The sequence below is a fragment of the Elephantulus edwardii genome, unplaced genomic scaffold (assembly GCF_000299155.1).
Source record: "Elephantulus edwardii isolate Elephantulus edwardi_28Jun2011 unplaced genomic scaffold, EleEdw1.0 scaffold00096, whole genome shotgun sequence".
Classification (NCBI taxonomy): domain Eukaryota; kingdom Metazoa; phylum Chordata; class Mammalia; order Macroscelidea; family Macroscelididae; genus Elephantulus; species Elephantulus edwardii.
The window spans coordinates 2,310,437-2,323,986 of NW_006399846.1; the positions used below are offsets into that span (position 1 = coordinate 2,310,437).

General features: G+C 40.0%; 1 protein-coding gene across 1 annotated transcript in view; it reads left to right on the top strand.

Annotated features, from left to right (window-relative positions):
- VWF (von Willebrand factor) overlaps positions 1-13,550 on the top strand; it is a 227,928-nt gene that overhangs the window by 167,433 nt on the left and 46,945 nt on the right. The window contains exons 34-37 of the mRNA XM_006891361.1: positions 2,004-2,224; positions 3,867-4,059; positions 4,244-4,585; positions 12,761-12,960. Of these exons, the coding sequence (XP_006891423.1) occupies positions 2,004-2,224; positions 3,867-4,059; positions 4,244-4,585; positions 12,761-12,960 (956 nt within the window). The remainder of the gene's footprint in view (positions 1-2,003; positions 2,225-3,866; positions 4,060-4,243; positions 4,586-12,760; positions 12,961-13,550) is intronic.

Sequence of the window (13,550 nt, forward strand, 5' to 3'; positions counted from 1 at the left end):
TTTCCTTTCTGCAGGCAAGGTTGAATCATTTGAATAGTACAGGTTGTTGATGAGTCTTCCTCTTTTGGTATTATTATTATTATTATTTTTGTGTGTACCGTCAAATCAGATCTTACTGGTACAGGAGGAGACTGTCCCTCCTTCTTCAGCAGAGCATCTGGTGGATTCGAACCACACACCTCTGCAATTGCAGTGCTGATGAGTCTTCCTTTTGATACCACATTCTTCTTCATATAAGCCACCTTCTGGAATGATTTGCTCAGCATGCAAATTGACTAGGTATGGGAAAAGGAAACTGCCCTGATGCACATCTTTCCTGACTTTAAACTATGCTTAATTTACTTTCGTTTGTTTTGTAGATTTGAAGTTTTTAGAGGTTTTTAGTTCAAAGGTAATCTTTTCTCTCAATATAGCAATGTTATTAAGATTTTTGTTTCTTTGTTTTTGCATGCTAGACAGTTAAATGTTCTCCGATTGTTCATTTTTCTGTCTTTAATAATATTAATTGTTCTCCTTTTGCATCTTCCCCCCCCCATTATCACCAGTTGCCAAATATACCCTGCTATTACATTTTACTATTTTCTTCTGTGATCGCTGTGTGTTTCAAAGATTGTCACTTCTATGTGCTTTGAGTCCCTGCTCACATATACCACTTATGTTTAAAGTATTTTTACACCTAGCATGGGCTTCTCTTTAAAAAAGTCATTTTAGGGTCATTTTACATTTGTTGCCAGCTCTGCTTTTCTGTCTTCCAACAGATTTTCTCAGATTGCTCTTGTGCATGACAAAAGCTATTGATATGAGCATGAGAAGTTTGTTGTTAGGATTTGTTGCTATTTTTTCCTATTGTACCTAAGTCTGTTTTAAAGTTTGGGAATTCTCTCTACTCTAGTTGTGTTGGAAGGATGGTCTTGTGTTGTTCCAATGTTACAAATGAAGTATTTGGGGTCAGTTACAGCATGGGTGCCAGGGGGCCCAAAGCAGACTGGACAGTTACTTGATATTATTGACTACACAGGGCTTAAGAGATTTTGAGTTTATAGGTTCCTGGAATGCTGCTCCGCTCTGACAGATGGTATGTCTAGACCCATCACTTTTAGTGGGTATGCTGCCAGGCTGGGAGAGCTTGCCTGGGCCCAGCTGTGAGTGAGGGATGTTGGCGTAACCTCAAGGTTCCACTGAATCTACCTGGCAGTTCCTGGGCTTTTATTCACTCACCACTGTAGATGTAATTGTGATTTGTCTGGAAAGCTCGTCTCCAACTTTACTGAGACCCAAGATTAGCTTGCAAATGTTTCATGGCTGTGATGCCTTCCATTTGGGGAATTTTACTGCAGCATCTTAGGTAGAGGTAAGATGATTAATATTTGCAAATGGTGTTTTAATAGGAGCATTGAGAATTTTCTGATTATGTGAAAGAATGAGTGGCAGATGAGAGAATGCTTAGACTTAACCATTTGTTTTGGCTCTGGAAATATTTCCCTTGTGTGATCTCTTGCAGGATTAAGTCAATGTGGCCGCTTGCACTGTTAGTCATTGGCAGCGGAAATGATACATCTTTAAGCTAAAACGATGTGTGTTTAGGAGAACTCTTTACGATAAAATCATAGGTTTATGGCTTACTTAGCTCCTTGTGATTTCAATGAGTCATAACATCTCTGGACTGAACTTTGTTTCCTGGGCCAGAGCATCCCAACATAGTAGAGCAGCCTCTCAGTGCATTTAAGCCTTTTTTTTTTTAAAGTTTAGCTCTGTAATTTGTCACATTTTCATATACTTTGTTCAGGAAAATACTTAATGACCAAGTGTAAAATACCTGAGCCATTCTACATTTCAAGATCTTACTTTCATAAATTTATAAAATGAGGAAATTGGGCACTCTCATTTCAACAGGCCTGACTCTCAGCTCTCTGGGTATAACTTGGCAACACCTTCCCCTTTATATGTAGCAGGTAGGGGAGTTTAGATAACGTTGCAACCATCCTTTGCTCTCCTCTGTCCAGGTGTATGTACGGGAAGTTCCACCCGGCACATTGTGACCTTTGATGGGCAGAATTTCAAGCTGACTGGCAGCTGTTCCTATGTCCTATTTCAAAACAAGGAGCAAGACCTGGAGGTGATTCTCCATAATGGTGCCTGTAGCCCTGAGGCTCAGCAGACCTGCATGAAATCCATTGAAGTGAAGCATGGTGGCCTGTCTGTGGAACTCCACAGTGACATGGAGGTGAGAGCTGCTCTCTGGAGATCCTGTGGCAAGCAGAACCTCTGGAAAGCCACGTGGACCTGGTGTGAATTGGTTTTATCTCGTGCTCATATTAACTGACCAAGTACCACTTTCGTAGGAGGGGCTTGTAAACCCCCCCCCCTTTTTTGGTGTGATTTAATATTGATTTGAGCTAAGGCTAGAAAGAGAAGATTTATTTTAGGTAACATTAAATTATTAGTTTAGTGTGTGTGTGTCTCGTGTGGAAGAGAATTGAGATTGGCTATCAGAGCTGTTTATTCACTAGACTTTTTTAGCCCACTACCTAAGTCTTAAGGGATTTTCAGTTACCTTTGAAATAATTTAGGCTTGGGAGAAAAATTATGTCTCCAAAATTTGAAAAGAAAACAGTAAATTTAATCTTTGTAAAGATGACTTTATGCCAACTTCCATTCTTATTTAATTTAGAAGTCATAATATGTCATTACATTTGCAAACAATTTGTAGGTTGGACATTTCCCCCCACTTTTAAGAATATGTACAACGAATACTGAAAAAAATTACAGCTACTTGAATATTATAATAGTAACTATTAGCTCAATATTTAAAATAAAATTTATAAGAACCATTCTACAATATTTACATCAACATTACATTTGTTGTAGAATGCAATTATGTTTTAATATGTATTCATCAGAGAGTTGGACAATGACTAAGGAGGATAGAAGGAGAATTGATGCCTTTGAGCTGTGGTGCTGGAGAAGAGTATTGAGGGTACCATGGACTGCCATGAAAACAGATTCATCCTGGAGAGGGTTAAACCGGGCGCCTCCCTGGAGGCAAGGATTCTGGTCTAACATACTTTGGACATGTTGTAAGGAGGGACAGGTCCTTGGAAAGGGACATCATGCTTGGTAGGGTGGAGGGACAGCACAGGAGGGGAAGGCCCTCTATGAGGTGGATTGATTCAGTGACTGGGGTAATTGGGATGGTGTATCGGAGACGGTGTGATTGACACAGGAGAGAGCAGAGTTTAGGGCTGTTGTAGATAGGGTCTCTATGAGTTGCAAGCACCTTGATGGCACATAACAACAACAACAACAACAATATGATATGGGTAGGGCCTCCAAAGAAAGAACTAGTGACAGAGAAAAAACAAAAAGACTTAAAATAGACAAGCTAGATATTCTTGGAGATAATTATGACTTGGCATAATGACAACTTTTAAACCTTTCTTTAAGGAGATTATTTTTTTACTCTTTTTTTACAAATAAATATCTTTTTTATTTGATGTTGGTTTGTATACAAAGTATTTACTATATATTGGTTTGCATACAAAATTTGTATACATTGTGTTTCATATATTCTTTCACTCACATTATGTTTCATATGCTCATTCCCATACATTCTATTTGTGCTACACAAACTAAATACTTTAACATACATGGCCTTCTGTGCACTATTATAATTGTCTAATCTTCTGTAAAGTTCTATAAAGCTCCTTTTCAATAGAATAGCTACTGGAAAATATCTAAATTTAAGAATGACACTGGAATTGAGTGTGATAGCCAGGTACAGACTGTCAGTAACTTAAGTAACAGGTTCTGGTGCTCAAGGATTTCTTGTTATAATTACTGATGAATTGATTTTCTTCTTTGGGCAGGTGACTGTTAATGGAAGAGTGGTGTCTGTCCCTTACGTGGGGGGAAACATGAAAATCAATGTTTATGGTGCCATCATGCATGAGATCAGATTCAACCACATTGGCCACATCTTCACATTTACTCCACAAAACAATGAGTTCCAGTTGCAGCTTAGCCCTAAGACCTTTGCTTCAAAGATGTATGGACTCTGTGGTAAGTACATTTCTCCACTGCTCCCTGGTTTACTGTACTCCCTGGATTCCTGGGTGCTTACATTTATGGGACCCCTACTGAATACGATGGTTCAGATCCTGATGGGTAGAGAGAGTGGTCTGGTCATTGGCATCAATGATATGGCAACCAATGTTTTTGTCTGTGCCCTTCCTTGCTTCTTTAGGAATCTGTGATGAGAATGGGGCCAATGACTTCATGTTGAGAGATGGTACAGTTACTACAGACCACAGAGCACTCATCCAGGACTGGACGGTGGAGCAGCCAGGGAAAATATGCCAGTCGCTTCCTGAAGAGCAGTGTCCTACTTCCAGCAGCACCCAGTGCCATGTCCTCCTCTCAGACCTATTTGCTGAATGCCACAAGGTTTTTGTTCCAGCCGCATTTTACTCTATTTGCCAGCAGAACAGTTGCCACCAGGAGCAAGTGTGTGATGCGATTGCCTCTTATGCCCACCTCTGTCGGATCAATGGAATCTGTGTTGACTGGAGAGCAACTGATTTCTGTGGTAAGGCTCTGCATGTACCCTTCCAAATACTCAAGACCAACTTGCTGTGGGCTCAAGTAACCTCTCCAGAATTCAGATTCTTTATTTGAGTCATGAAGATAAAAAGATCACCTATTACCTAAGATTCCAGTTATAATCATATAAGATGATGGATATGTAAATAATTCAAACACAAAATTTCTATGTAAACCAAAGGATATTTCTTTCTAATAGTAAGTAGTTCTCTAGATAAATTTAACTTTAATTAGAAACTTATAAATAACTTACCAAGTATCGTATACTCAATCACTAATTTAAAATTCCATCAAGCTTTAATAAAGCCTAACATTGACAGATACAGTAGCAGAAGTAGAGCCCTCAGATTGGAAGAGACTAATAAAATGAGAAGAAACAACTGTAAACATCCATTAATATTGGAACATGGAATGTACAGTGTGAATATAGGAAAATTAGAAGTTGTCAAAAATGAAATGGAACATGCAAAGATTGATATCTTAGTCATTAATGAGCTGAGATGTGCTGCTGTTGACAACTTTTAGTCAGACAACCATATTGTCTGTTATACTAGAAATGACAAATTGAAGAGTAATGGTGTGGTATTCATTAACAAAAAGAACATTTCATGATCTCTCCCAAAGTACATTACTATAAGTGATAGGTACTATCCACACCCATACAAACTAGACCGGTTAATGTAATGCAACTATTATTCAAATATATGCACCAATTATTAAAGTAAAAAGTGATGAAATTGAAGACTTCTATCGACTTTTTCAGTTTGAAATTGATCAAACATGCAGTCAAGATGAATTAATAATAGTTCATGAATAAAATACAAACGTTAAAAATAAATAAAAGACTGGAAAATATAGACTTGGTAACAGAAATGAGGCTGAAGAGAGAATGATAGAATTTTGTACAATGTATAATTTGTTAATTTCAAATACCTTTTAAAAACATAGATGGTGATTTTACCCATGAACTCTACCTGGTGGGCTACACAGGCATCAGATTGACTAATTATGTGTGAAGAGACCTTGGAGAAGCTCAAAAAGAGCAGTTAAAACAAAGTGAAGCGCTGATTATGAACGGACCATCAATTGTTCATGTGCAAGTTCAAATTGAACCAGAAGAAAATGAGAACTAGTCAAGGAGAACCAAAATACAAGCTTGAGTCTATCCCACAAGCATTTAGAAGCCATCTCAAAAATAACATTAAACACTAAAGACTGAAGACCAGTTGAGTTGTGGGATGGCATCAAGGATATATCTGGGAAGAAAACACAAAGTTGTTACAAAGAGGAGGAAAAAAGATCAAATGGATGTCAGAAGAGACTCTGAAAATGGCAGTAGATTGTAGAGAGGCCAAAAGAAAGGTAGAAATACCGAAGAGAGAGAAAAGATTTCAAAAGGCAGCTCAAGAAGATAAAGCAGAGTATTACAATGAAATGTGCAAAGAGCTGGAGTTAGAAAACCAAAAAGGAAGAATACACTGGCATTTATCAAGATGAAAGAACTGAGGAGAAAATTCAAGCCTTGAGTTGCAGTACAAAAGGATTCTACATGCAACATTTTGGATGCAGGAAGAAACATCAGAAGAAAATGGAAGAAAAAGAATTGTACCACTGTGCCAAAAAGAATTGTTTGACACAGAACCATTTTACAATGGATGTCAGATGAGACTCTGAATATTGCACTAGAGTTCCGAGAAGCCAAAGCAAAGGAAAGAAGTCAAGAAATTAAGGAACTGAACAGAATATTTCAAAGAGTAGCACAGGAAGACAAAGTAAAGTATTAGAATGAAATGTGCAAGAAGTCAGAAAATCAAAAGGGCTGAACTTTCTCAGCATTTCTTAAGCTGAAGGAACTGAAGAACAAATTACAGCCTTGAGTTTTAATACTTACGGATACTTTTGGGCAGAACATGAAATGATTCAGGAAACATTAAAAGAAGATGGAAAGAATATACAGAGTCATTGTACCAAAAGGAATTGGCAGACACAGAAGAATTTCATGAAACAACATATGAGCAAGAGCCTATGGTGATGCAGGAAGAAGTTTAAGCTGCTCTGAAAGAACTGGCAAAAAACAAGGTTCCAGGAATTGATGACATGCACATTGACATATTTACACAAATGGACGCTGCCCTGGATGTGCTCACCAAGTCGTGTCAAGAAATCTGGAGGACAACCACTTGGCCAACTGACTAGAAGAGATCTACTTTTGTTCCCATTCCAAAGAAAGGTGAACCAACAGAGTGCAGAAATTATCGAACAGTATCATTGATATCACATGCAAGCAAGATTCTGATGAAGATTATCCAAAAATGACTGGAACAGCACATCAACAGAGAACTGCCTGAAGTGCAGCCTGGGTTTAGAAGAGGACATGGAATTAGGGATATTATAGCTAATGTCAGATGGATCTTGGCTCAAAGCAGAGAGTACCAGAGAAGTGTCTATCTGTGTTTCATTGACTATGCAAAGGCATTTGACTGTGTGGGTCACAACAAGCTGTGGCTGACTCTAAGAATGGGAATCTCAGAACACTTGCTTGTCCTTCTACAAAACTTATATTTGGATCAGGAGGCAGTCGTCAGAACAGAGCAAGGAAACACTGCATGGTTCAAAATTGGGAAGGGTGTGCATCAAGGTTGTGTCCTATCTTGTCAATCTATATGTGGAACAGATTATCCAGGAGGCTGGGCTCTATGACGAGAAATGTGGCATCAGGATTGGAGGTAAACTCATCAACAACCTACATTATGCAGACCTTGCTGAAGAAGGTCAAGGACTGTAGCTTTCAATGTGGATTGAAGCTCAACATCAAGAAAACAAAGATTCTAACCACTGAGCCAATTGGCAGCATCTTGATTGATGGTGAAGAGATTGAGAATGTTAACAGCTTCAGTTTTCTTGGCTCTACAATCAACACTCTTGGTACCAGTAGCCAGGAAATTAAAAGATGAATTGCATTGGGAAAATCTGCATCAGAGACCTCTCCAAAGTACTGAAGAACAGCAATGTCAGTCTGGAGCCTAAGCGCCTGATCCAGGCCATGATCTTTGCAATTACTTGCTATGCAAATAGAGTTGGACAATGAATAGGGATGATAGAACGAGAATTGATGCCTTTGAGCTGTGGTGCTGGAGAAGAGTATTGAATATACCACAGACTACTAGGAGAACAAACAAGTTAATCTGGAGAGGCTGCTCCTTGGAGACAAGGATTCTGAAGCTTCATCTGACATACTTTGGACATGTTGTAAGGCAGGATCTGTCCTTGGAGAGGGATACCATGCTTGGGAGTGTGGAGGGACAGCACAGGACAGGAAGACCCTCGATGAGATGGATTGATTTAGTGACTGGGGTAATGGAGGTAGGTGTATTGGAGAAGAATGGCACAGAGTAGAGGAGAGTTTAGGGCTCTTGTAAATAGTGTCATTATGAGTCATGGGTAACTCAACAACCCATAACAACAACAATATGATCAAGAAACAATATTACTAAAGAAAGAAGTCTAAACTGCACTGGACTGGAATTGCCAAAATATAAAGCCCTAGGAATTGATGGAATGTTAATTAATGTGTTTCAACAAGCAGATGAAATACTGGATGTGCTCACTGGTCTATGTCAAGAAATCTGGAAGACAGCTACCTGGTCAGCTGTCTGGGAAAAATGCAAATTTTCCCATTTAAAAAAAATGTGATCCATCCCTCTCCATTCCTCCTTTCCAGCGAGGAGGTCTGTCCCTTTGGGTTGTACAGTTTTCTAATAGCACTACATGGTTCAAAATCAAGAAGGGTATTCATCAGGGGTGTATTCTGTCTCCATACCTTTTCAATCTGTATGCAGAACAGATCATCCGAGATGCTGGGCTGTACAAGAAGGAATGTGGTGTCAGGACTGGTGGAAGAATCATCAACAACCTGCGTTATGCAGATGACACAACCCTGCTTGCTGAAACTGAGGAGGACCTAAAGCACTTGCTGCAGAAGGTCAAGGACTGCAGCCTCCTATATGGATTGAAGCTCAACATCAAGAAAACAAAGATTCTCACCACTGGGCCAATTGGCAGCATCAGTATGGATGGTGAAGAGATTGAGATAGTTAACAGTTTTAGTTTGCTTGGCTCCACAATCAACAATCTTGGTAACAGCAGCCAGGAAATCAAAAGACAAATTGCATTGGGAAAGTCAGCTATGAGGGACCTCTCAAGAGTGCTAAAGAGCAACAACATCAGGCTGGAGACTAAGGTGCGCCTAATCCAGGCTATAGTCTTCGCAATTACGTGCTATGCATCAGAGAGTTGGACAATGAATAGTGATGATAGAAAGAGAATTGATGCCTTTCAGCTGTGGTGCTGGAGAAGAGTGTTGAATATACCATGGACTGTTAGGAGTACAAACAGGTTTGTCCTGGAGAAGGTGAAGCCGGATTGCTCCTTGGAGTCAAGGATTCTGAAGCTTCGCCTGACATACTTTGGGCATGTTGCAAGGAGGGACTGGTCCTTGGAGAGGGACATCATGTTTGGCAGAGTAGAGGGGCGGCGAAGGAGAGGAAGACCTTCGATGAGATGGATCGATTCTGTGACTGGAGTGGTGGGAATGAGTGCGTTTGGGATAGGTAGGTTGGCACAGGATAGAAGGGCGTTTAGAGCTCCTGTACATTGGGTCACTATGATTCGCAAGCGACTCGATGGCACATAACAACAACAACAACAATAGAACGATCATTGCTTTCTTACCTTAAAAAAAAAAGGTAGGAAAAAAAGGTAATCCAACAGAATGTCAAATTTATTCAATAATCTTATTATTATCACATGCAAATAAAATAATCATTAAAAATTGCTGGAACAGTACATCCACAGGGAACTGCTGGAAATTCAAAGTATGCCTCACATACTTTGGGCATGTTGCTAGGAAGGGCTAGTTCTTGGAGAGGGACATGATGCTGGGAAGAGTCGGTGAAGGAGAGAAAGACCCTCGATCAGGGTAACTGACATGGTGACTGCTACAATGGGCTCTTGTGTGTCAGGAAGTGTGAGGGTGGGACAGGACAGAACAAGGTTCAGATCTATTGTTCTTAGGGTCACTATGAGTCATACTTGACTCGATGGCACCTAATAACAGTCCATATTGAAGACTAGTCTACGATTTTCTGTAGCAAGGGTTGTTCACTTTCTGCCGACAAGGCTGTGTCATCGATGTAATGCAGGTTATAAATGACTCTGCCTCCAACCCTAATGCCACATTCTTCTTCCAACAGTCCACCTTCTCAAACAATTGGCTCAACATACAGACTGAATAGGTAAAGAGAAAGGTGACTCATGTGTTTTCTGATTTTAACAGCGTCCCTTGTTCTGTTCAGACAACTGCTTCTTGACCGAAGTATGGATTTCGTATGAGCACAATGAGGTGTTTTGGGATCTACATTCTTCTCAGTGTCATCCATACTTTATAAAGGTCCACACAGTCAAATGTGGTTGCACAGTCAATAAAACAAAATAAGACATCTTTCTGGTATTATCTGCTTTTAATCAAGATCTCCCTGATATCAATAAGGATATACCTTGAGCCTTATAGTCTCTTCTGACTCAACATAGCAGTTCCCTGTGGATGTACTGTTCCAGCAATTTTTTAATGATTATTTTATTTGCATGTGATAATAATAAGATTATTGAATAAATTTGACATTCTGTTGGATTACCTTTTTTCCTACCTTTTTTTTTTTTAAGGTAAAAAAGCAATGATCGTTCTATTGTTGTTGTTGTTGTTATGTGCCATCGAGTCACTTGCGAATCATAGCGACCCAATGTACAGGAGCTCTAAATGCCCTTCTATCCTGTGCCAACCTAGCTATCCCAAACACACTCATTCCCACCACTCCAGTCACAGAATCGATCCATCTCATCGAAGGTCTTCCTCTCCTTCACCAACTCTTCCCAGCATCATGTCCCTCTCCAAGAACTAGCCCTTCCAAACAACATGCCCAAAGTATGTGAGGTGAAACTTCATTATTCTTGCCTCCAAAGAGCACTCTGGCTGCACCCTCTCCAAGACATAACTGTTTGTTCTTTTGGCTGTCCATAAGATATTCAATGCTCTTGTCCAACACAACAGATTAATTTAATCTCAAAAGTAAGAAAAAAAAATCCTCATCAGAGGACCAAAGGGTAACATCATGACAGATGGAGAAAAAAATTGAAGTTGTCAAACTTTTCATTTGACTTGGATCCACAATCAACACACTTGGTAACAACAATCAAGAGATCAAAAAATCTGTTGCCTTTGGACAATCTACTGTCAAGAATGTCTCCAAAGTGCTAAAGAGTAATGATTTCAGTTAAAAGACTTAAGATTCACCTGATGCAAGCTATGATCTTTTCAGTTGCTTCTTATGAATCCAAAAGTTGAGGAATGAATAAGGATGATTGTTGTTGTTGTTAGGTGCTGTCAAGGTGACTATGAATAATAGTAATCCTACCAACAACATATCTGCATCCTGTCCTATCCTGTGCAGTCCTCAACATCTTTGCCACACCTGAGTGCATTGCTGCTGTCACAATGTCAATCCATCTGACTAAGGGTCTTCCACTCTTTTACCGACCCTCCACCTTTCTAAGCAGGATGCCGCTCTCCAGAGACTAGCCTCTCCTAGCAACATGCCCGAAATAAGCAAGATGAAGCTTTGTTATCTTTGCCTCCAAGGAGCACTCTGGCTACAGCCTCTCCAAGATATATTTGTTTGTTATTTTGACAGTCCATGGGATATTAATTTTAAAAAGTATAATAGAAGCTAATCAATGGACAGTTGGCTATAAATGCAACATACAGGCCCAAATTCAAAGGAGTTCAATTTCCTGGCCCTTTCATACACATTTAACATGTGCTAATTTATTATGATTAATGAGCTTTCAGCATGCTCTTTGCAATTGTTGGAGTACATACTTACGAGAAAAATTGGTACTTACTGTGGTTGGTTAAAAGAAAAAAAATATTATGATGTGTTTTCTTCCCTAAACTCTTCACAGGCATCAGGGTCTTGGCTCTGTCATATGGTGATTATTTGATTTTATATATATTTTTTATTGTGTGGGCTACATGGGGGAGTTTTTATTTTTCCTATTCTTTTGGTAAGAAAGGTCAGTTTCTATTGTTCACCTTTTTTTAAGCCAGTCAGAGCACTCCCTCCTGTCCAGAGTTTGAAAGGATCTACAGAGCCTATCTGATCAGTTTCATTTCTACCCCCATGAGAACCCAAAAGTATGATGTTCAAAGCCACCAGCTGCTCCTCAGGAGAAAGATGGGCCAGCTCCTCCTGTGCGATTTACTTCTCTGAAGACAACTGAGGGTCAGCTCTGAGTTGATTCTGACTTGATGACTTGATAGAACTCAGCAAGAACAACATCATTTTAAATAATTTAAACCTTTTCTTTCATCTGCCATGGCATTGTGAGAATGAGAAAAAGCAGTTGAGTAGAGCCATAGCAGAAGTTAATAATTTCATAGCTTCTTTCCCAAAGCAACGCTTCATAAATGCAGATTCCTTACTTAATTTTAAGAGGATTTAAGAAGTATCCTTTCAAAAGAGAGGGAAAAAATTGTTTTATTAAAAAGAAAGGCTCATGCAAATTCCTAAAATTGTGCAGATTCACAAAATCAGATGGGATTAGATTTGACTGCAAGTAAGTAACCAGAGGGAGTTGGCTCCAGCTTTTTCTGACTTTGTAACTGAATGCAGCTTTCTGTTCTGCCCTTACGTGGGTGGGCATTCTCGTCATGATTAAAGATGGAATTCTTGCTAGTACATCCAAGTTCCAAGCAGCAGGTTGGGGGTAGAAGGAAAAGGGGATACAGAGCACACACATTATTTTTTAAAAAACACCACCAAACTTCCTTGACACTGTCATAGTATATTGTATTTCCACTTCCAACTCACTGACCAGAACTTAGTTATATAGCCACACTTCCTTTCAGGGGAATTTGGGAAATACAGCCCTTTTCCTAGGTGTTCATATGTCCAGCTAAATATTTCATTTCTGTAGAAGATGGAGAATAGAAACTGATGTCTCTGCCTCAGCGAGCGTGTCTGCTGGTCACCTGCCCCATTAGCTCTGCCTCCATCCTTCTCTGACTGGTGTGTGTTGTTGATATGGCCTCCTCCTTTGTTCGCAGCCATGTCATGTCCACCCTCCCTGGTATACAACCATTGTGAGCATGGCTGCCCCCAGCACTGTGAGGGAAACACAAGTTCCTGTGGGGACCATCCCTCGGAAGGCTGCTTCTGCCCCCCCAACCAAGTCCTTCTGGAAGGTCGCTGTGTCCCCAGGGACGCCTGCACCCAGTGCATCAGTGAAGATGGAGTCCAGCACCAGGTAGGAGCCCTGGCTTCTAACTTTTCCTGCGGGTTTGCTCCCCTTGGAGTCAGCAGGATGAATTGTTCATCAATAATTAGCCCCTTGAGTTTTGTCAGTGGGAGTAAATTATTTAGGGGATCACTGGGAGATGTTGTGTTGTTATGTGCCTTTGGTTTGCTTGTGACTCACAGCAAACCTATGTACAATAGCCCTGAAATCTGCTCTATCCTGTGCCAACTTTACTGTCTCTGACACGACTACCCTCATCACACCAGTCACTAAATCAATCCATCTCTAGGGTCTTTCTCTTTCTCTGTCCCTCCACCCTCCCAAGCATGATGTCCCTCTCCAAGGACCAGTCCCTCCTTGCAACATGCCCAAAGTATGTTAGAAGAAGCCTCAGAATCCTTGCCTCCATGGAGCAGCCTGGTGTCCCCTCTCTAGAATGAATTGATACTGCATAGTGATTATGGAACAATATGGATCTTGGTTCAAATCCTGGGTCTTTCATTCATTAGTGATGTTATCAAATGCCAAAGTATTTTTACTACATTATTATTATTAAGGCCCTTGGGCCTGGTTTTAATTGTTTTTGGTCAAACATTCTT